The sequence below is a fragment of the Tupaia chinensis genome, unplaced genomic scaffold (genome assembly GCF_000334495.1).
Source record: "Tupaia chinensis unplaced genomic scaffold, TupChi_1.0 Scaffold000137_1, whole genome shotgun sequence".
Classification (NCBI taxonomy): Eukaryota; Metazoa; Chordata; class Mammalia; order Scandentia; family Tupaiidae; genus Tupaia; species Tupaia belangeri.
Window position 1 is genome coordinate 62,048 of NW_006159607.1, and position 20,168 is coordinate 82,215.

General features: G+C 49.0%; 1 protein-coding gene and 1 gene segment (V, D, J or C); both read right to left on the reverse strand.

The window, feature by feature from the left end:
* The window catches only part of LOC102497205 (immunoglobulin lambda-1 light chain), a 51,493-nt gene extending 39,102 nt beyond the window's left edge, over nucleotides 1-12,391 (reverse strand). The window contains exons 1-2 of the mRNA XM_027770439.1: nucleotides 12,279-12,391; nucleotides 11,838-12,133 (exon numbers count right to left, since the gene is read on the reverse strand). Coding sequence (XP_027626240.1) covers nucleotides 11,838-12,133; nucleotides 12,279-12,324 — 342 coding nt within the window. The 5' untranslated portion in view covers nucleotides 12,325-12,391. The remainder of the gene's footprint in view (nucleotides 1-11,837; nucleotides 12,134-12,278) is intronic.
* Nucleotides 12,392-17,930: 5,539 nt separating this feature from the next.
* On the reverse strand, nucleotides 17,931-18,564 carry LOC102498029 (immunoglobulin lambda variable 3-19-like). The segment is given in 2 exon segments: nucleotides 17,931-18,349; nucleotides 18,493-18,564. Coding segments are annotated over 2 exon segments (465 nt in total).
* Between the last annotated feature and the right edge of the window lie 1,604 nt (nucleotides 18,565-20,168).

Consider the following 20,168-nt stretch of genomic DNA (forward strand, 5'->3'; position numbering starts at 1 on the left):
CATTAATATGTATGAATAAATTCAGCTAAAAATTATTTAGATTGTGGCAAAATGCTGGCCATCAATTTAATCACAGTTAACTAAAAGGCTTTAACTGCAATTTTTTTTTAAGTAACAGTTTATTTACCTTCAAAAACATTTCAGCATTCTAAACATACAAAAACAAACAAACAAACAAACACACAAAAAAACATCAGAATGTTGCAAATCATGTTTTAAGTACAGAGGCTCTTGAGCTCCATTTTTGTTTTTTGGAGAGGTTTTTGTTATAGGGCGTGTGAGCTTGCCAGAAAGAGAGACAGAAAGCAAGAAATCACCCCCCCAGGGGGGATCGCCATGCCGCACACACACATGCCCGGCATGAGTTTAAGCCACCAGGCCCAGGATGTGAACCGCGTTTGACTACATGGGAGTCTAGCGACATAGCCATTATGCTAACTGCTGGTCCCTTGAGCTTCATTGATACAGTGGTTCTTGGCTTTGCTGACAATGAAGAGCTCTACCGTTTATTTAAAACAAAGTTTTAAAACTACTGCACTTAACTAAGGAAACAAAAATCCAAACCCTTCCCATGCCAGCTGACTCCCCTTCTCCACAGCTAAGAATGGCAGCAGAATGCTAGGTCACTATGCACAAAACAAGACACCCTGATGCTTACATGGAGGCCACCGCAGAGGCAACGGGTCCAGCTTCAGTGCATGCCCTGAGCCACAGCCCCTCCGATGGGCGCCTTTCCTGCAGCCTCTGCCAAGCCAGGAGCGTGGAGAGTTTGTCACGGTTGTTCTGTTCTCTTTACAGACCAGAGATCTGTACAGTCGATAACTCAGGATTTCTAGCCAATAACCATATAGTTAACACCACCTTACGAATTCAGGGAAACAAAAATGCCAGGAACATCTTTAAATGTCTTGTCACACCAACAGCAAAGTGCACAGAGTGAGGAGAACACGAGAGTGCCTTTGCATTTTAAAAATGTTTGGAAATATCTACAACTTTGATACAGTTTCAGGGTGCTCCGGACACCCATGGCCACTTCACGTAAACCACTGACAGTTTCTAGGGCACTTTGAGAGACAATGTGATCGAATGCTGCAATTAACCCTAATGAAGGCAATAGACACGCCTCCAATGAGAGGTGTGATTACGGCGCTCCCCTCGCTAAGGGGTTCACGAGGAGACAGAGCAATGGTTTGTTTTTATTCATCCTCCTCTTCCTCCTCTTCCTCTTCCTCCTCCTCATCGTCTTCATCTTCCTCCTTCGCCTTTTTCTGGGCAACTTGGGCAGGACCCTTTGCGCCGTCAAACTTGTCTTTAGACTTATAGTCAGCATCTTCCTTCTCGTACTTCTCCTTCAGCTTTGTGCCTTGGTGATGTAAGGCTGCTTCTCACTGTCACTTAAGATGTTCCACATCTCCGGGACCAGCAGTTGGCGTAATGGCTATGTTGATGAACTCCCACGTAGGGGACCGCGGTTCGAGTCCCGGACCTGGTGACTTAAACTCACGCCGGGTGCGTGTGCGTGCGCACCCAAGATCTCAAGAGGAGAATGGAGGAGAATGGATTGCGGCATGGCCATCCCCCCGGGGGATAATTTCTTGCTTTCTGTCTCTCTGTCTCTCTCTGTCTTTCTGGCAAGCGCACGTGCCCTATAGCAAACAAACAAACAAACAAACAAACAAACAAAAAAAACCCTCTCCAAAAAAAAGATGTTCCACATCTCACCCAGCTTCTTTGCCACGTCTCCAATAGAGATGCTAGGGTTGGTGGATTTGATCTTGGGACAAAATTCTGAACAGAACAGGAAGAATCCAGACAGTGGCCTTTTGGAGGCACGAGGGTCCTTTCTGTCTCTCTGTCTCTCTCTGTCTGGTGAGCACACGTGCCCTATAGCAAAAAAAAAAAAAAAAAGTCACACTATAAAATGAACAAAGGCAATTGTTTCAACTGATGTACAAATATAGGTTCAGGGGCACAGAAGGACATCAAGAAAAACAGTAGGATAAATGACATCCCTAAAGAAACACAATAATTTTCCAGTAACAAACCCCAGAGGGAAAAAGACAATCTATGAACTGCTGGAAAAGCATTTCAAAATCATGATCTTATGGAAACTCAGTGAATTACAAGACGATTCAGTTAGACAAGTAAAATAATAAATTTATGATCTCAATGAAGAACTCAAAAAGATGATAGACATCAGAAAAAGCAACCAAAGAGAAATTTGGAACTGAGTAATTCAGTGAGTGCAATAGAAAATAAAATTGAAAGCTTCAGCAACAGAACAGGTCAAATGTAAGAAAAAGATTCTCAAGGTGAAGACAGGTCTTTTGAAAAAAATATAAATGGGACCACCCTCCCCTCCAAAAAAGACAAAGAAGCAATGAATGATGAAAACTTGTGAGACTTAGAACACAGATGAACAAATTTTCACATTACGATTGGAATCCTGGAAGAAGTAGGGGCCAGAAAAATCATAGAAGAACCTATTTAACTAAGTAACAGTAGAAACCCCCCCCCCAAAATTAGGAGAGAGATGACTATCGAGATCTGGAAACCAGAAAAGTCCCCACATAAACTCGACACAAATAGGTCCTCTTGAGGCATATTATAGTCAAACTGTTAAAAGTCAAGAACACAATTTTGACAATACCAAGAGAAAAATGTCAAGTCACATAAACTAGAATTTCCACTAGACTAAAAGTAGACATCTCCTGCACAAATCATATGAAACAAGAAAGAGTGGGATGATGTATACAAAATGCTGAAAGAAAAAAAGGAAGAGAGAAAGAAATGCTTCCAGTTAAGAATTCAAAGCCCAGCAAAGCTGGAGAGCTGTAGCGTACTAGCCATCTGCAGTCACTGCTTGGATGGAAGATGGCCAAGGGCAGAGTAGCCAATGGGCAGAACTCAGAGCTGCATGAGTTGTGATTGCTAAAGAAAAAGGGTTGTTAGCTCTCTGCACAGACAGCTGGGCCATCTCCAAAGCACTTGCCCTACGGATGCCATAATGGCACCAGCAACAGTGGAACATCATGAACAAAACTTAGTTGGGGCAGGACATGTGGCAGGATGTTTATGAGATGAGTAAGACTAAGTTCATCACTATTTATCACGTGTCTGAGCACTCCCACCTTCAGAGTCCCAGCAGTGATGAAGCTGATATGCATGCTATGGCTAGAAGAAGCCCCCGCCGAGGATGACGTGGGGTAGCTTCACTGGAACATCAAACATGTTGGGCCAAAGACTTGGTGGGAAGTAACGAAAGCCTGGAGAATTCCTCTAAAATACACAGGCATTTAACACCCTGCAATGAATACCTGATATGTTCAGAGAACTGGTCCTGCCGGTTACCCACAGAACGAGGACACATCCAAAAGGACAGGCTGCCCCTGATGCGATGGCTGACAGTCTGTATCAGACCCCTCTCCTTTCTGGAAGTGACTGCTTTGACTCATGTGGACATCAGTATCAGCATTCCCCAGACTCCCAAGTTGGTGGGCCACTCTGTCCTACTATAAGGGGCTGCTGCAGCTATCTTCAGCTTAGGGGACACCAGAAATCACGGAAAATGATCAAGGGACACATTTCACCAGACATCAGGTACAACAATGGGCTGACAGATTCATATAAGACTGGTAATTTCACCTCTCTTATAAACCCACAGGAGCTGGCCTCATAGAATTCTACAATGGGATTCTGAAGAGAGCTCTAGGGACAGACCAACACTCTCTCCACAGCAGAACCATGCCTGCACGAGGCCTTCCATATCCTGAATGAGAGCCCATGGGCCAGCTGCCCCTGTCTCTTGGTATACTTTCTCAGGCTAGGGCCACTCCCCTATGGCTGCAGATTCATACTCAGGAAGCCACACTATGACCTCGCTGAGGAGAGAGAGTAACTTGCTGTTGCCAGATCCTTAGGACATACAGCCTCCACTGGCCCTGGGATATTCAGCCTGAACCCCATTAGGGCTTCCTTTTAGCCCCTTGAGTGGAGAGACTGACCCATAACCTGGACATATTGTCTCTAATTATGGGTAAATGGACTATTACTATCAAATGCCACCATCCTGGCTGAGTCACTGTTACCAAGGGTACTTTAATAAATACCATGTGGCAGTTTAAGGGTCCTCCTCTCACCTTCCATGTCATGGATCAACCTGCCTCTGGGCCTGATCCAGCATGGTATACTAAACCAAAGAGGTCTCCCTAGAGTGTCACCCTACCATCCCAAGAGAGGAATGTTGCTTGCATATTACACAATGATAGAGACTTACCTTTGTCGTGCCACTAAAACATTTGTCTCATCATCCTTAAGCCTAGAAATGGGGAGTAGTTCCTTCAATGGGCCGGCATACAACAAATCCACCTGCTGGGTATGCTATGTTTTGTTATCAGCAACCTACGGAATTCCCTGGAGACCACACCCTGCTCACCACTCTGAATGGGCCTTCCTGCACAACTAGCAGTCTTCTAGGGACACTCAGCATGGACTGATGAACCTGACTGAGGCCAGAAAACATGTGTTTCAAGTAGTCAAGGAACAGGTCCACAAGACTTGGCTTATACTAGGGTATATAGTGTGACATGGCCTAGAGTGGGTGACGCCTCTCCAGATAGAAATTAAAGAACATGCTACCTATTGTTATCAGTGCCGAAGTGGCACTCACAGTGAGACACCTCAAAATGTGAGGTGGACCCCATTAGAAATGTGTATTCAAAGCGTAACTCTCACTGAACATGATGAATGGGGTGGCAGAACAACAGTTTAACCACTGGGGCACATCCCATACCTTGGGGTGCCATGTTGGCCTGTGATGCCCATGGGTGGCCCTATTTACCTTACAGTTGGACCAGTAGATGTACTTGGGGATGGCCCTACATACCTGGGAGGGGATTAGACACCCTTCCCTCCAAACATTCTAACTGGAATATGTTCTCTCCAGACACTGGGTTAAATGCGTCCCTTGATGTTTCTACTTATTGTCAACTTTCTCTCCACAAGCCAGTGATAATTATGGACAAAAGGCATATAAAAGCACTTGGGGATCATACTGCTAATGCTCTTAATAACACTGGATACTCTGTGTCTCTGTTTAATGATGAGGTCGCACAGGTACACAAAGTAATGCTACCAACTAGCACACCCTTAGATATTCTTACTGCTGCTCAGAGTGGTGCCTGTGCCACTCCATGTATAAAATGCGGTGTCTAGATTCCTGATCACCAACATAATGTGTCCACTACCCTTAGGCTCTGGGTACAGAAGTCTCTTACATTTCAGAAAGGACAGAATACCCATTGGAGCTTTGGGTTGGCTTCCTGAGCTCCTTCTGGGAAAAGCCTCTGCTATAACCTCCTTACTGTTACATGGAACTTGTGCTCTCTGTTGTACTTATGGGATATGGAGGCAACGTTTGACTCAACGCCCACTCCGGGGAATTGGCAGAAGAATAGCTTGGGAAGATTGAGAGTCAATGTGAGAGTCAATGTTGGGGCAAATGCCCCCCCCTATTTCTCTGAGATCTGGCTGCTGGCTCAGTCCATCCTTTTAAACCCCTCGCAACCATTCCCTTACCTCTTGGAACTGGTCCATGACTGGGGCTGTTCTGGAGGTATGCCTCACATAGTTCCCACAGGAAGCATCGCAAGACCAGAGGCACTAAACTCCAGACACTAATCCAGACATATGTGGCTGATTCTGTCAATTGATAAGCTGACCTCGTATTGAAATCCCTGAAGAATGTGTATCTTTACTTGATTTTCAAAGTCATCTCCCACCAAGTAAAGGAGAGGAGATTATATCTCAAAATTCCCGCCAGGAAACAGGAGCACAAAGCCCACAGAGTCACACTGGGTTCTGGAAGCAGAGTATCTTCCATTGAGGCCGTGGCTTCAATCAAACATCAGGAGCCATGACATGATGCCATTGTTTTGGGGTCCAGAGCAGGAAGGCTCTCCAAGGTCCACACAGCACTGTCTTCTCTCCTGTGATCTGAACCACAGAATCCAGTTGTAACAGGAGAACTGATGATGGGAACTGGAACCTTGTGTGGATATCCAGTCCCATAGAAGAATTCCAGTGTAGACCCTTGAAAATGGGAATACACCTGTTTGACATGCAGTACTGAATTATGTATTTTTAAAAGAATTATTTATTTTATTTATTATTATTATGTTTAATTTGACCAGAGAGAGGTAGAGAAAGAGAGAAAGGGAAAATGAGAAAGCATGCCATCAGGTCCGGGACTTAAACTATAGTCGGCCATGTGGGAGTCCAGCACCCCAACCACTGCAGCACCTGATGGCCTCAGAATTCTGTATTTTTTTTAACAACATTTCTTGGTGTATTCTGGGCTTTGGTAGGTACAGGAAAACTGAGGACACAGACTAAACACTCATACAGAACTGTGGGACACTTCATGTCCTGAGGTCAGCAGTGACTGCTAGGAGGGGGGGGGAGGATCTAGGATGGAACAGAAGCAGAGCCTTGGGCTCATAAACGTGCACCATCTGAGAGGTCACTGCCCTGTCTCCATGTCTCTTGCACCAGCACCTCCCTTCAGGTTAAACTGGTGCCCAAGGGGTGGAGACAGGACTCCCTGCACCAGGTTCCTCCATAGCCCCGTCACCTGAGGGTCCAGACCAGCTCTGTGCAGTAACGACCCCACCTGAGCCTCAGATGAGTCCTGATGTCCAGTTAGCACAGTGGATGTAAAAAATCAAGGTGCATTAGCTTAAAGAGTGTATTTTATGTAACCTATACATCAAAGATAAAGTCGTTTTTAATGTGATTGCTATAAAAGTACGTGTGAGGTATTTACAAACATTTCCATGGCTGCTGTTATTGTTGGAAACTCTTCATGAGGAGAGTGTGAGGTTAGTAAAATGTGAGAGGGTTTCATGCTGACAGTGTGAACTGTGGTGGCTACTTGAGTGTCCAATGTGCCAGGCTGAGCTGAATCTCACAGTCACTTCCATGTGAGTCTCTGGTCAGGCGTGAAGAGAGTGTGCAGAGGTAGAGATAGAGGGTGTGCGTGTGCAGCTCACAGCAACAGGTGTGTGTCTGTGGCTCACAGTGAAGCTGGAGCTGGGGCTCCTCTTTCCCGGGGTTCACCTTCAGCCTGGATCTCTCAGCTCTCTCAGAACCCAGAGCTCCTAGGATGTGAGGATCTTTTTATATCCAGGAAAAAAAAAATGCAACAAAGAGATCTACTGGGATGCTCAGCATTTGCGCTTGTAACTTAAGTGGGAAACAGAGCTCTCAGGTACACAGTGGCCCGACAGGTCCTGATGCCCATGGTGAGGACAGCTGGCTCCTAGATGGCTTCCCTGAAGCTGACTCTCCATGGGGACCAGCGGGTTCAAGACAACTTGGGAGGAAAAAAGAAGACGCCTAGGGCAGGAGGATGTTGACCTGCAGGGAGGGTGCAAGGTGGTCTCCAGGTTTCCCGCCAGGGAGCTCTGGACCTGGAGGAATTCCAGGTGGTCCTGCATTGAGACAGGGACTGGGATCTTGGCCGCAGGCTGTCATCAAAATGGGAATACACCTGTTTGACATGCAGTACTGAATTATGTATTTTTAAAAGAATTATTTATTTTATTTATTATTATTATGTTTAATTTGACCAGAGAGAGGTAGAGAAAGAGAGAAAGGGAAAATGAGAAAGCATGCCATCAGGTCCGGGACTTAAACTATAGTCGGCCATGTGGGAGTCCAGCACCCCAACCACTGCAGCACCTGATGGCCTCAGAATTCTGTATTTTTTTTAACAACATTTCTTGGTGTATTCTGGGCTTTGGTAGGTACAGGAAAACTGAGGACACAGACTAAACACTCATACAGAACTGTGGGACACTTCATGTCCTGAGGTCAGCAGTGACTGCTAGGAGGGGGGGGGAGGATCTAGGATGGAACAGAAGCAGAGCCTTGGGCTCATAAACGTGCACCATCTGAGAGGTCACTGCCCTGTCTCCATGTCTCTTGCACCAGCACCTCCCTTCAGGTTAAACTGGTGCCCAAGGGGTGGAGACAGGACTCCCTGCACCAGGTTCCTCCATAGCCCCGTCACCTGAGGGTCCAGACCAGCTCTGTGCAGTAACGACCCCACCTGAGCCTCAGATGAGTCCTGATGTCCAGTTAGCACAGTGGATGTAAAAAATCAAGGTGCATTAGCTTAAAGAGTGTATTTTATGTAACCTATACATCAAAGATAAAGTCGTTTTTAATGTGATTGCTATAAAAGTACGTGTGAGGTATTTACAAACATTTCCATGGCTGCTGTTATTGTTGGAAACTCTTCATGAGGAGAGTGTGAGGTTAGTAAAATGTGAGAGGGTTTCATGCTGACAGTGTGAACTGTGGTGGCTACTTGAGTGTCCAATGTGCCAGGCTGAGCTGAATCTCACAGTCACTTCCATGTGAGTCTCTGGTCAGGCGTGAAGAGAGTGTGCAGAGGTAGAGATAGAGGGTGTGCGTGTGCAGCTCACAGCAACAGGTGTGTGTCTGTGGCTCACAGTGAAGCTGGAGCTGGGGCTCCTCTTTCCCGGGGTTCACCTTCAGCCTGGATCTCTCAGCTCTCTCAGAACCCAGAGCTCCTAGGATGTGAGGATCTTTTTATATCCAGGAAAAAAAAAATGCAACAAAGAGATCTACTGGGATGCTCAGCATTTGCGCTTGTAACTTAAGTGGGAAACAGAGCTCTCAGGTACACAGTGGCCCGACAGGTCCTGATGCCCATGGTGAGGACAGCTGGCTCCTAGATGGCTTCCCTGAAGCTGACTCTCCATGGGGACCAGCGGGTTCAAGACAACTTGGGAGGAAAAAAGAAGACGCCTAGGGCAGGAGGATGTTGACCTGCAGGGAGGGTGCAAGGTGGTCTCCAGGTTTCCCGCCAGGGAGCTCTGGACCTGGAGGAATTCCAGGTGGTCCTGCATTGAGACAGGGACTGGGATCTTGGCCGCAGGCTGTCATCAAACCAAACCTCTCTAGGGACGAGCAGGAATTGTGGGAGGCAGGTTTCTGGAACACCAGCATCTTCCTGGAAGGACCCAGCGCTGAGCTGCCAGAGCTCTCTGCACTGTTGGGTGGGTGGGTCAGCCCTGAAGAGGGGTCTGGGGAGATCCCACAGAGCACTGGACACTGGTTTGCTCTGTTCAGGTCCCGTGATGCTGTGGGAACCTGGGACTCAACAGAGTTGGCACTCCCGGGTATATGAGCCAAGGATGGAGATCTGTACCAGTTGGGAACCCAAGGACCATGAGCCAGTAACTGTTGTGTCCTTATGTCTGTCCTTCAACTCAGATCCTGTCTAGACATCTCATTCAACAGCTCCCAAATCACTGATGGTGTGAGCCCTAAATCCGCCCATGACGTATTGTCTGTACAACCAGCTGAGTGGGCTGGGAGACCACCATGACACTCGAGCTGGGTGACCTGGGCCTGCCCTGCTCCTGGCTGTGTCTCCTGACCGCCTGAGGCTGGAGGGAGAGTATGGCCCAGACAGAGAAGGGGTTTGTGTCTCACTTCCCCATCTGCCACTGTGGGGTAAGTCATCACTGCTATCAAATGCCTGACAGAAATAGTCACCCTGGGCCCCGGTGATGGCCAGGGTGGCCGTTCCACCTGAGTGGGAGCCGGGGAATCGGTCAGGGACCCCTGAGGCCCGGTTTCTGTCATAAGAGATGAGCAGGGCAGGGCGCTAGGCTGGCTTCTGCTGGAATCAGTGAGCACTGTAGCTTTCTAAGTCTCCTCCCTGGCAGGTGATGCTGACTGTCTCTCCCAGGGCCACAGACAGAGCAGAGGGCTGAGTCAAAACAGAGGAGGCCACAGATCCTGCAAGAGAGGACAGGAGAAGTGAGCCTGAGGCTGAGGGTCTCCTTCCCAGAGGGCCCCACACCCTGCAGCACCCCCTGTGCTGAGCTGAATGTCAGGCCAGGCTGGTCCCTGGTTGTGTGGGGCTGAGCCCTGGGGGCAGCACCTGTGCAGAGAGTGAGGAGGGGGAGCAGGAGAGGGGTCCAGGCCATGGTGGAGACACCCCGAGTTCTGCCCCTGAGTTCACAGCACAGCTGGGCTCCCCAGGCTCCTTTTATTTTCTCTCAGGTCCTTGGGGGTCATGGTCCTTAGGTCGTTATGCAAATTGGCTCCTCTCTGGGCTCCTCATCAGGGCTAAGGTGGTGTCATACTTCCCAGCTATGGGCGTCTGAAGAGGCTATAAGCCACCGCCCCTCACACCCGCTTGTTCTGAGCTGCTTTTCTGCCCAACGCTATTGCCTTGTCTTCAAAGATCTGACTACAGTGGGACCAGCAGTTGACATGATGGCCGTGTCGCAGGACTCCCATGTTGTCGACTGCAGTCCCAGACCCGGTGGCTTAAACTCACGCCGGGCACATGTGCATACGTGCCCAAGATCCAGAGGGGAGAATGGAGGAGAAGAGATTGTGGCATGGCCATCCTCCCTGGAGGGTGATTTCTTGCTTTCTCTCTCTTTCTCTCTCTGTCTTTCTGGCAAACACACGTGCCCTATAGCAAAAACCTCTCCCCACCCCTCACCCCCCCCCAACAAAGAAATTGATTTGTAAACTGTGTGGCCTTGGAGATGTGAATGGTTTTCACATTGAAAAGGGTAAATGAACTGTGGTGGGGTCTCAGTGTCTACTGTGATGGCCTGAATCTCACTGATTCTCTTCTATCTGTGTTTCTGGTCAGGGATGAAGAGACAGAGACAGAGTATGCAGACTTGGAGGAGGAGGTGGGGGGTGTGGAGTGCAGCTCACACCCCCAGGTGCGGGTCACAGAGCAGCTGGGGCAGCCGCCCCTCTTTCCTGGGATTGACCTCAGCCTGATCTGCCCTTCAGCTCTCTGAGAACTGGGAGCTCCTAGGATGTGAGGCTCATTATTCATTCCAAAAAAATGCAGGGAACCAAGAAATCTTCTGGGACACGTGGTGTTCACACTGGGAATTTAGGAGGGAAGCAGATCTCTCAGGTGCACAGTGGCCCCCACAGGCCCTGATGCCCGAGGTGGGGATAGCTAACCCCCAGATGGCTTCCCTGACTCCGACTCCCCATGGAGACCTGCAGGCTTGAGCCAGCTTGGAAGGAGGGAGGAGGCCGCCCAGGGCAGGAGGGGTTGCTGACATGAGGGAGGGTGCAGTGGAGGGACTTTGGCTTCCCTCCAGGGAACTCTGGAGCTGGGGGACTTCCAGGTGTCCCTAAATTGAGGCAGGGTCTGGGAGTTGAACCTCAGGCTAACATCAAACCAGACCACCAGACCTCTCTGGGTAGAGGCATGAACTGGAGGAAGGGGCCCAGCTCTGAGGGGCTGACAGCCCCCAGCAGAGGAGGTGGGTCAGCCCTGAAGTGGGGCCGGGCAGATCCCACAGGGCCCACGGCACAGGCTTGCTCTGTGAGAATCCCATCATGCCAAGGTGCTGCTCTGTCAGGACTTCAGCCAGCTGGACAGGGCTAGGTGTTAGTCCTGGATATTTGATCCAAAGTAAGGCCAATGACCACCATGGAATCCCTGGATAAGTAAGTGAAGGACAGCTGTGTCCTCATGTCTGTCCTTGCACTCAAGTCGCTTCTCTGCATCTCGAATAACAGACCCTAATCCCAGGGCAGTCTGGTCCTGCAGCCCCGAGTGCACTCCCCACACTCCCTCTGCAGATCCCACCTGGAGGGCTGGGAGGAGAGGACAGCATGGGGGCTCAGCTCCAGGTGACATGGGCCATCCCTGCTATGTCCCCAGTCCTCCTGGGTCTGCAGGGAGAGTGAGACCCAGACAGGGAAGGGGGTTTGTGTCTCACTTCCCCATCTGCCTGTGTCACTGTGTGAACTTCACCACTGCTGTCCCATGACTGACAGTAATAGTCAGCCTCGTCCTCAGCCTGGGCCCCAGTGATGGTCAGGGTGGCCATTTCACCAGAGCGGGAGCCGGAGAATCGCTCAGGGACCCCTGAGGCCCGGTCATCATTATAATAGATGAGCGGTGCAGGGCGCTGGCCTGGCTTCTGCTGGTACCAGTTAGCAAAAATGATTTCTAATACTCCTCCCTGGCAGGTGATCCTGGTTGTCTGTCCCAGGGCCACAGACACCGCAGAGGGCTGAGTCAAAACAGAGGAGGTCACAGAGCCTGCAAGAGAAGACAGGACAGGTCAGCCTGAGGCTGAGGGTCTCCTTTCCAGAGGGCCCTACACCCTGCAGCACCCACTGTGCTGAGCTGAAGGTCAGGCCAGGCTGGCCCCTGGTTGTGTGGGGCTGAGCCCTGGGGGCAGCACCTGTGCAGAGAGTGAGGAGGGGGAGCAGGAGAGGGGTCCAGGCCATGATGGAGGTGCCCCAAGCTCTCCTCTGAGCCCACAGCACAGCTGGGCTCCCCAGGCTCCTCTTATTTCCTCAGGTCCTTGGGGGCCATGGCTGTTTGGTGTTTATGCAAATTGGCTCCTTTCTGGGCTCCTCATCAGGGCTAAGGTGGTGTCATACTTCCCAGCTGTGGGCGTCCATCAGGCTTCTGAAGAGGGTATAAGGCCCCTGCCCCTCACACCCGCGTGTTCTGAGCTGCTTTTCTGACCAACACTATTGCCTTGTCTTCAGAGATCTGACTACAGCGACTACCTCACCTCAGAGACACTGTCCCAAATGCTTTCCCTGTGATTCCTCCTGGGTCAGGCTCATGGGGCTCAGCTCTGAGGGCAGAGTCTGCCTGGCGGGGAGGAGGGCACAGGGAGGAGAGGTCAAGGCATCTCTAGAAGTGTCCAGGACAGAAGCCCCGCTCCTGGGAATCCTGCTGGGCAGAGAAGAATGGGGAGCTGAGAGTGAGCAGGGCCTGTCCTGGGGAAAGGCTTCTGGCCTGAGTCCTGTATTCTCACACCGTGGTCATTAATGGGCACGTCCACCTCAAGTGATCTCCCTGGTGTGTTCGCCAGGCTGACACCTGGGACCAGGTCCTCCAGCTGCATTGTCCATGTGAGCCCTTACTGTGTCTAGGCTCTCATCTCTGTCCTGGGGTGACACTAGGGAATTCTGATCTAGATCATGGTCACGGCACCCTGAGTGGATGAGACAGAGGGTCCCAACTTCCAGTTCCAGGAATGGGCCCTGGACACCTGCTGACCCCAGGACTAGGTCTCCCAGAGGCACCACCTGGGCAGCCCTAGCCCTCTCCTGGCTGCAGCTCTGCTGCCCCCTACTGGTAAAGGAGACTCAGAGCAGGGTCTTCTCTCCAGGCCACCTGAAGCTTCTCTCTCCTGAGAGGGTGCGGACCAGGGTGTCCAGCCTCCATCTGTGCCAGGTGTGCTCTGTGTCACCTGTAATCTAACTAAGACCTCCAGAGTGGAGTTTCCTGCCCCCCCAGCCCCTCCTTGCCTCTGACTGGATGTCCATCTGCAGGCACACAGAGGATGCTGCCTTCCCAGAGCAGACGGGATGGTACATGGACTGTCCCTCCAGACACCTCACATGGACAGCAGATGGCCAGAGAGAGAGGGTCACCGTGTGTCACAGATGGTGCTGTAGGGACCTTAGTTTGAATAGACCCTGTGACAAGAGACAGATAAACAGCTGAAGAGCAAACAGGAGTTTATTATAGTGCAGATTCATGTATACATTCTTTTTCTTTTTTTTTTTTTTGTAGAAAGTGCAGCAGAAGCTGGAATCCAAGCCAGCTCTATGATACCTACTCATTCCCTCTCTTGCACCAGTTTCCTCCAATTCCCTCCAATTCCCTACTCATTCACAAGGGACTTGCATGCTAGGGAAGACAAAATCTCTGATTCAGTCTATACAACTGAAAAGAATAGAAGAATAACTATTAAAAATTAGGACAACAGATGGGAAATCCTAGACATCATTAAACAACTGAATAGCTGCATAATAGGTATTATTCCAGAGGGCAAAGAGACAGGTAAAGGCATAGAAAATCTCTTCAGTGATATATTAGCCAAGCATGTAGACATTCAAATCCAGGAAAAACAAAGGACACCAAAGAGATAAAACATAAGAAGATCCTCTCCAAGGTGTATCATAACCAAATTTGTAAGAAGCAAATGGGAACCCTGCTGGGCAGAGAAGAATGGGGAGCTGAGAGTGAGCAGGGCCTGTCCTGCAATATTCCAAAAATGACAAGGGAGAAATGCGAAAGTACTCACAAAGTTTACACCATTAGACTAACATTGGACCTCTCAATTGAAACAATGCAGGCAAGGAAAGAATACAAAGATATGTTGAAATCTCTGAAAATAATAAAAGAATTTAGCAGAGACTACTATACCCAGCAAGATTATCCTTCAAATGAGAAAGAGAAATAAAATCATTCCTAAATAAAAAAAAAAATGCTGAAAGAATTGACCAAAATGAAACCAACTTGTTATGAAATACCGAAGGGAATATTACAGGAAAACTAAAGGCAGATAAATAGAAGGATGAGAACACAAAACAACCAGAAAACAAGCCCACACTTTTAATTAAACTCTGAATGCTGGGATTAAATTTCCCAACTAAAAGGGTAAAAGGAGGTTCAACTATTTTACACACAAGTAGGTATAAATACAAATTCACCAATTATGTGATAGACAGTTGTTTCTACAGGTTTCAACTTAAATATTTATCATAAGCATTGCTTATTGTGATGAAAGACCCCCGACTCAGATAGCCGGTGACCCTTCAGTCCAAGGAGAGTCACGGCAACCCCAATCAACCACAAGAGTCAGTTCTTGCTGTAAAACACAAGAGGGCTTTATTGCTAGCGCGCTAGGACTCCACTCCTGGTCACAACAGACTCAGAGGGAAGTGGAGCCCCGAACAAAAGAAACACATAGATTATATAGGCACAAGTTGGAAGGGTGAGGGGAGTGGGGAATGAGGAAATAAGATAAGGGTCTTTTTAAGTATGGTTATCTTTTTTTGCTGGCTCTGGCAAGGAGGGTTATTTACGCAAGTGGGCTACAAAGGTATTTTGCAGATGTTGCAACTGGGTCAGGTTAGATACTCAGGGTGGTCTGGTACTGATTTCTGGGGGGGGGGTTATACATTTTTAGGGATCTGGCTTTCTGCATGGAGCTGAGCTGGTATGCAGGAGGCTGAGCAAGCCTCAGTGGCTTGCATAGCTCAGGGCTGTTTTTCAAGGCGGTGGCACAAGCTTTTGTACAGAAGCAAGAAAAGCAAGTAGGTTAAGTTTAATGTTTACAGAGTATTTTTTGAGCTGATTTTTATTCCTTCAGTATATATTAGATTACAGAGGAAAATTCCAAAATGTTAAAAGTAGGCAAGTCTTCCTTTTGAAATTAATTTAAAGAAGGTTAAAATCAAGAACTTTGTAAACCCTATAAATCAGCAAATCACGGATGTTAGTATGTCTTCACTTTTCGACATCTCTTTCCAATTTCCTGTTGATTTTGCTTCTTGAAGGACTTCTTTCTTTATGCAAATACAGTACTACAGTCTGACAGGAACTCACAGTGAGGAAGTAAAAGTTTTCTTTTTCTCTGTCTTCCTGATGAGCTATAAGGTACAATTTCACCTATCTCTACCTGGACCAATGATTGATACCACAGATCATTTTAAACTATAATGTCTTATCTCCCACATTCTTCTCCCTGGAAACTACAAATGCTTCTCTCGTTGGCTATGTTTCGATGAACTTTGTTTTAAAAACTCCATCCTCATTATTTTATGAGACTTTTTGTTGTCTGATTCTTAATCAACTTATTTTTCTTAGAACTGTATTTCAAAGTAAAGAACATCAAGGACAATTCTGTACATACCTCCAGAATGAACAGTGGAGCGGATTTTTTTTTTTTTTGGAGAGGTTTTCGCTACAGGGCGCATGCGCTCGCCAGAAAGACAGAGACAGAGAGATAGAAAGCAATAAATCACCCCCCGGGGGGGATGGCCACACTGCAATCCCTTCTCCTCCATTCTCCTCTCGGGATCTTGGGTACGCATGCACCCGCGCCCGGCGTGAGTTTTAAGCCACCGGGTCCGGGACGTGAACCGTGGTCAACTATGTGGGAGTCCAACGACATAGCCATGTCGCTAACTGCTGGTCCCTAGTGGAGCGGATTTTGAATGTTCACAATGAAATTTAAAGTTAAATGATGAAGGTGCTAAATAGGTTTATATTCTTGATTTGTTTACTTATTACACATCTTATACCTGCATTTAAATACCACTCTGTACACTAAAGATGAATAGATGTAAATGTTAAGTTACAGTAAATACATATGTATATATATTTTCATATTTATATATTTACACATATATATTTATACATTTATATTTATATATTTACACACACACATATATTAATAAATTTCTCAGACCTCTCAAGCTGCCAGTGTGCCCTTAGACAAGTGACCTCTCCTGAATTTTCTCATTCAGTAGAAAGTGGACAGTGGAGTGGGACTTACACCTTTTTCCTGTTCATGGAGTAAATGGGGATCAAAAATCTCAGGTGCCTGGCCCAAAAAAGGTAAGTATAATGTTATTTGTCTAATCCCCTCTAATTTATACAGAAAATGCAGGAACTTGGAAACACTCGGACTCAGTCTCGTGGTTCTTCATTCATTCATCAAATGTTCCTGGAGCCCTGCGTGTGTCTGATACAGAATTTCACGACGCACATGGGTGTTTCCGTCTTCTTGGAGTGATAGTCGAACTGGAAGAGCAGAATGTCACAGTCCACTACTACCTAAGTGGAGAAACTCAGTTAAATTCATTGTAATGGAAAATAAGGAATTAAGAAATAGAAGTCCATTCGAACAAAAGATACCAACATAAAAACAACAAAAAGTAGAATTCAGAAAACGAAGTTCAGAGACCTGGAACCAGACCCTGGCTGGGTTTGACTCTGACTCTCTCGCTGGGCCAGTGTCTAAAATGTTCTGTGCTTCTCTTCATGTTCTATGAACTACAGATGACAACAGCTTCCCAGAGGGTTACTGTGAAAAGTGAAGCAACATCCTCTCTAGTGCTCCCCACCTCTCTGCGGGGGCCGTCATTCCTATACGGACCAGCCTTCTGAGATCACTTGCTTTTGCTTCAGCTCTGTGCCTATGTAGATGGCTACACTGACACTGAGGAAGGAGTCTGAATCAAGGTCTTCTAGCCACAGACCAGGCAACTCCTGGTGTGGGACCTCAATCAGGTGATCGAGCACAGGAAGCACCTGAGGAAGGTTCGTCCCAATCAGAGGCTGGGACCTCCGTGAGGGGGCATCTCTGAGGCTGCCATCAGGATGGAAGAAGAAACAGGCCATAGGGAGCGTGTGGAGGAGCTGAGTCCAGGCCCTGAGGGAGAGTCTGGGGTGTGTGAGTGTCTGCGAAGACAGTGGGCCATAAATGGTTGGGAGTCCCAGCAGATCTGTGCCAAGAGAGCATTTCCTAATGAGGTAAAGGATGGGGCAGGAGGTGCATGTGGTTGGGGTGCTGGGGGGATTTCTGAGTAGTAACTGGGGTGTCAGCAGCTGCTCCACTCACACATTGCCTCCAGGATGCAGGGACAGGTGAGACTCCGTGGGATGAGGACAGCGCCCTGTGTAGGACACCTGGGGCTGAGCAGGCACATCAGGCCCAAGTCTCACTCTGACTCGGGTGGGGTCAGCCCTGCAGAGGGGTCTGGGCAGATCCCTCAGTGCACATGGCACAGGCTGCTCTGTCAGAATCCCAGCTGCAGTGGAACCTGCAGCGGCAGGAGCTGAGCTGAGCTGAGCTGAGCCAAATCCAGGCTATGTGGACCAAGGATTGGCCCATTCACACCACACAGAAATGATGGATGAAGGGTCCTTATGTCTGTGCTTCCACTCAGGTCCTCTGTCCATACCTTACACACAAGCCCCAAATCACCAGGACAGTCAGGTGCTACCAAAACTAAATCCACTCCGGACACCCTCTGCAGAGCCTGCTGGAGGGGGAAGAAGGGAAGGGCTGCCTGGGGGCTCAGGTGTAGGTGACCCTTCTGGCTGTGTGCCTCTTCCCATTGGGGCTGCTTAGAGAGTGTGAACTAGGCGGGGAAGAGGGTTTGTGTCTCACTTCCCCATCTGCCTGTGTCACTGTGACAGTTTTACCACTGGGGTCCAATGTCTGACAGTAATAGTCAGCCTCATCCTCAGCCTGGGCCTCAGTGATGGTCAGAGTGGCTGTGTCACCAGAGCGAGAGCCGGAGAATCGGTCAGGGACCCCTGAGGCCAAGTTGCTATCACCGTAGAGGACCAATACAGGGCGCTGGCCTGGCTTCTTCTGCTCCCAGTGAGCCTTATAATTTCCTAGGCCTCCTCCCTGGCAGGTGAGGCTGACTGTCTCTCCCAGGGCCACAGACACTGAAGGCGGCTGATCCAAGGCAGAGGAAGCCACAAACCCTGAAAGAGATGACCAGAGAGGTGAGCTTGAGGCTGAGGGTCTCATTCCCAGAGGGCCCCACACCCCACAGCACCCCCTGTGCTGAGCTGAAGGTCAGGCCAGGCTGCCCTGGTGGTGTGAGGCTGAGCCCTGGGGACAGCACCTGTGCAGAGAGTGAGGAGGGGGAGCAGGAGAGGGGTCCAGGCCATGATGGAGACAACCCAGAGCTCTGCTTCTGAGCCCACAGCTGGGGAGGGCCCCCAGGCCTCTCTTATCCTGAGGGAGAGGGGCTCCTCATGCAAATGTCCTCTTTCCTTCTGTGGCTGGGGGTGGCTCCCTGCTGAGCAGAGAAGGGCTGGGCTTCCAGGAGGGTGTCCCATGGGCCTGTCCCCAAGGCCTGTGCCCAGGATCTCAGACTCTATTGTGTGATTCGAGAAAGTGCTGCCCCAGGACACACGCACACACACGCACAAACAAACACAGAAAAGCACACACACGCTCACATGCACACACACTCACAGGCACCCACGCCCTCATGCGCACACGGCTCAGGCTGCTCCTGGGTATCTTTTCTGGTCTGGCCAAGATCTTCTCCAATGTGGAGAGTGTCCCAGGGTGGGCTGGGCAGAGCTTGTGCAGTCTCTGGTGGGTTCGTGAGTTATGTTGGGGCATGGGAGGCTGCAATTCCACACTTAGGAAGATTGGAAATATCCATGTGCCTACAGGAGATTTTCTTTTTCAGGGAATCAAGGAATGTAATATTTTGACCTGCAGCGTGGCAGAGATTCCTGGTTCTGACACCGAAGGCTCAGATCATGAGGAATGCCTGAGAAGTTACTGTTAATAAATGAACTTCTGTTCACCTTAATTATTTTTTAGGACAGGGTTCCCCATGTTCTATACCTTAAGCCTCAGCCTCCGTGTGAGAGAGGACACGATGCCCAGGCTTGCTTGTCAGACAGGACCCCACCATGTTGCTGAGGCCAGGCTCAAGCTAGTGACCCCCTCCTCAGCCTCCTGACACAGTAGCGTTACTCCCACGCACCACACGCCCGGCTGTCCGTTGGGCCAGAATAAAACCTGCAAGTCACACGTAGGCCCGGCCTGCAGAGCACAGCATCCCAGCGGTGTGTCCCACTGTGGCCGGGCCTTGCAACTTCATTTGTTTTAAGGAGGGCGTATTGGAGTTCTATAAGAGCTAGTTACACCCAGTGAGATGCTGTGGGTGAGAAATTACTGTCCACATTACCTACTTAGGTCATTCTGTTCTTTCTTCGTTATTGGTTTTTGGTTTTGCAAAAAGAGGACTTAATTCACCTCGATGCAAATCTCTGCATGCAAAGACTTATAACTATAGCCTTTCGCAGTGGGCGGTGAGATCTCTGCACTTACTTCTAATCCCAGATCGAGGGCCAGGCGGCGTCAGGTGGAGAGTGGATTTCACCCTCAGAAGGGCTCAGGGGAAGCCTCAGTCATGCCCTCTGTGCTTGAACTCTGCCAGGGCAATTTGGTTATCAGGGTCTCCATAGGCCCACAGTGCCCCCTGGTGGCCACTAGACAATTGTCACACCAGGTTGCCACTGGTTCATGTAGAATAAACTAACTTGTCAGTCCATAATAGAATCCGGAAGTTTGGGTGAATGTGCCGGGGTCCGGCCTCGGCAGTGGTGGGTGACTCGTACACAGGAAGGTGACACGGGTGATCAGAAACAAAAAATTAGACTGAGACCTCATTGCTCCTTAGCATGTTCTCAGCCGGCCACAGCCAGAGCCAGCTCCAGGCTGCTGCGCCCTGGTTATTAAAGCATGCGTATTTATTGAGGGAGGTTTAGGAAGTAA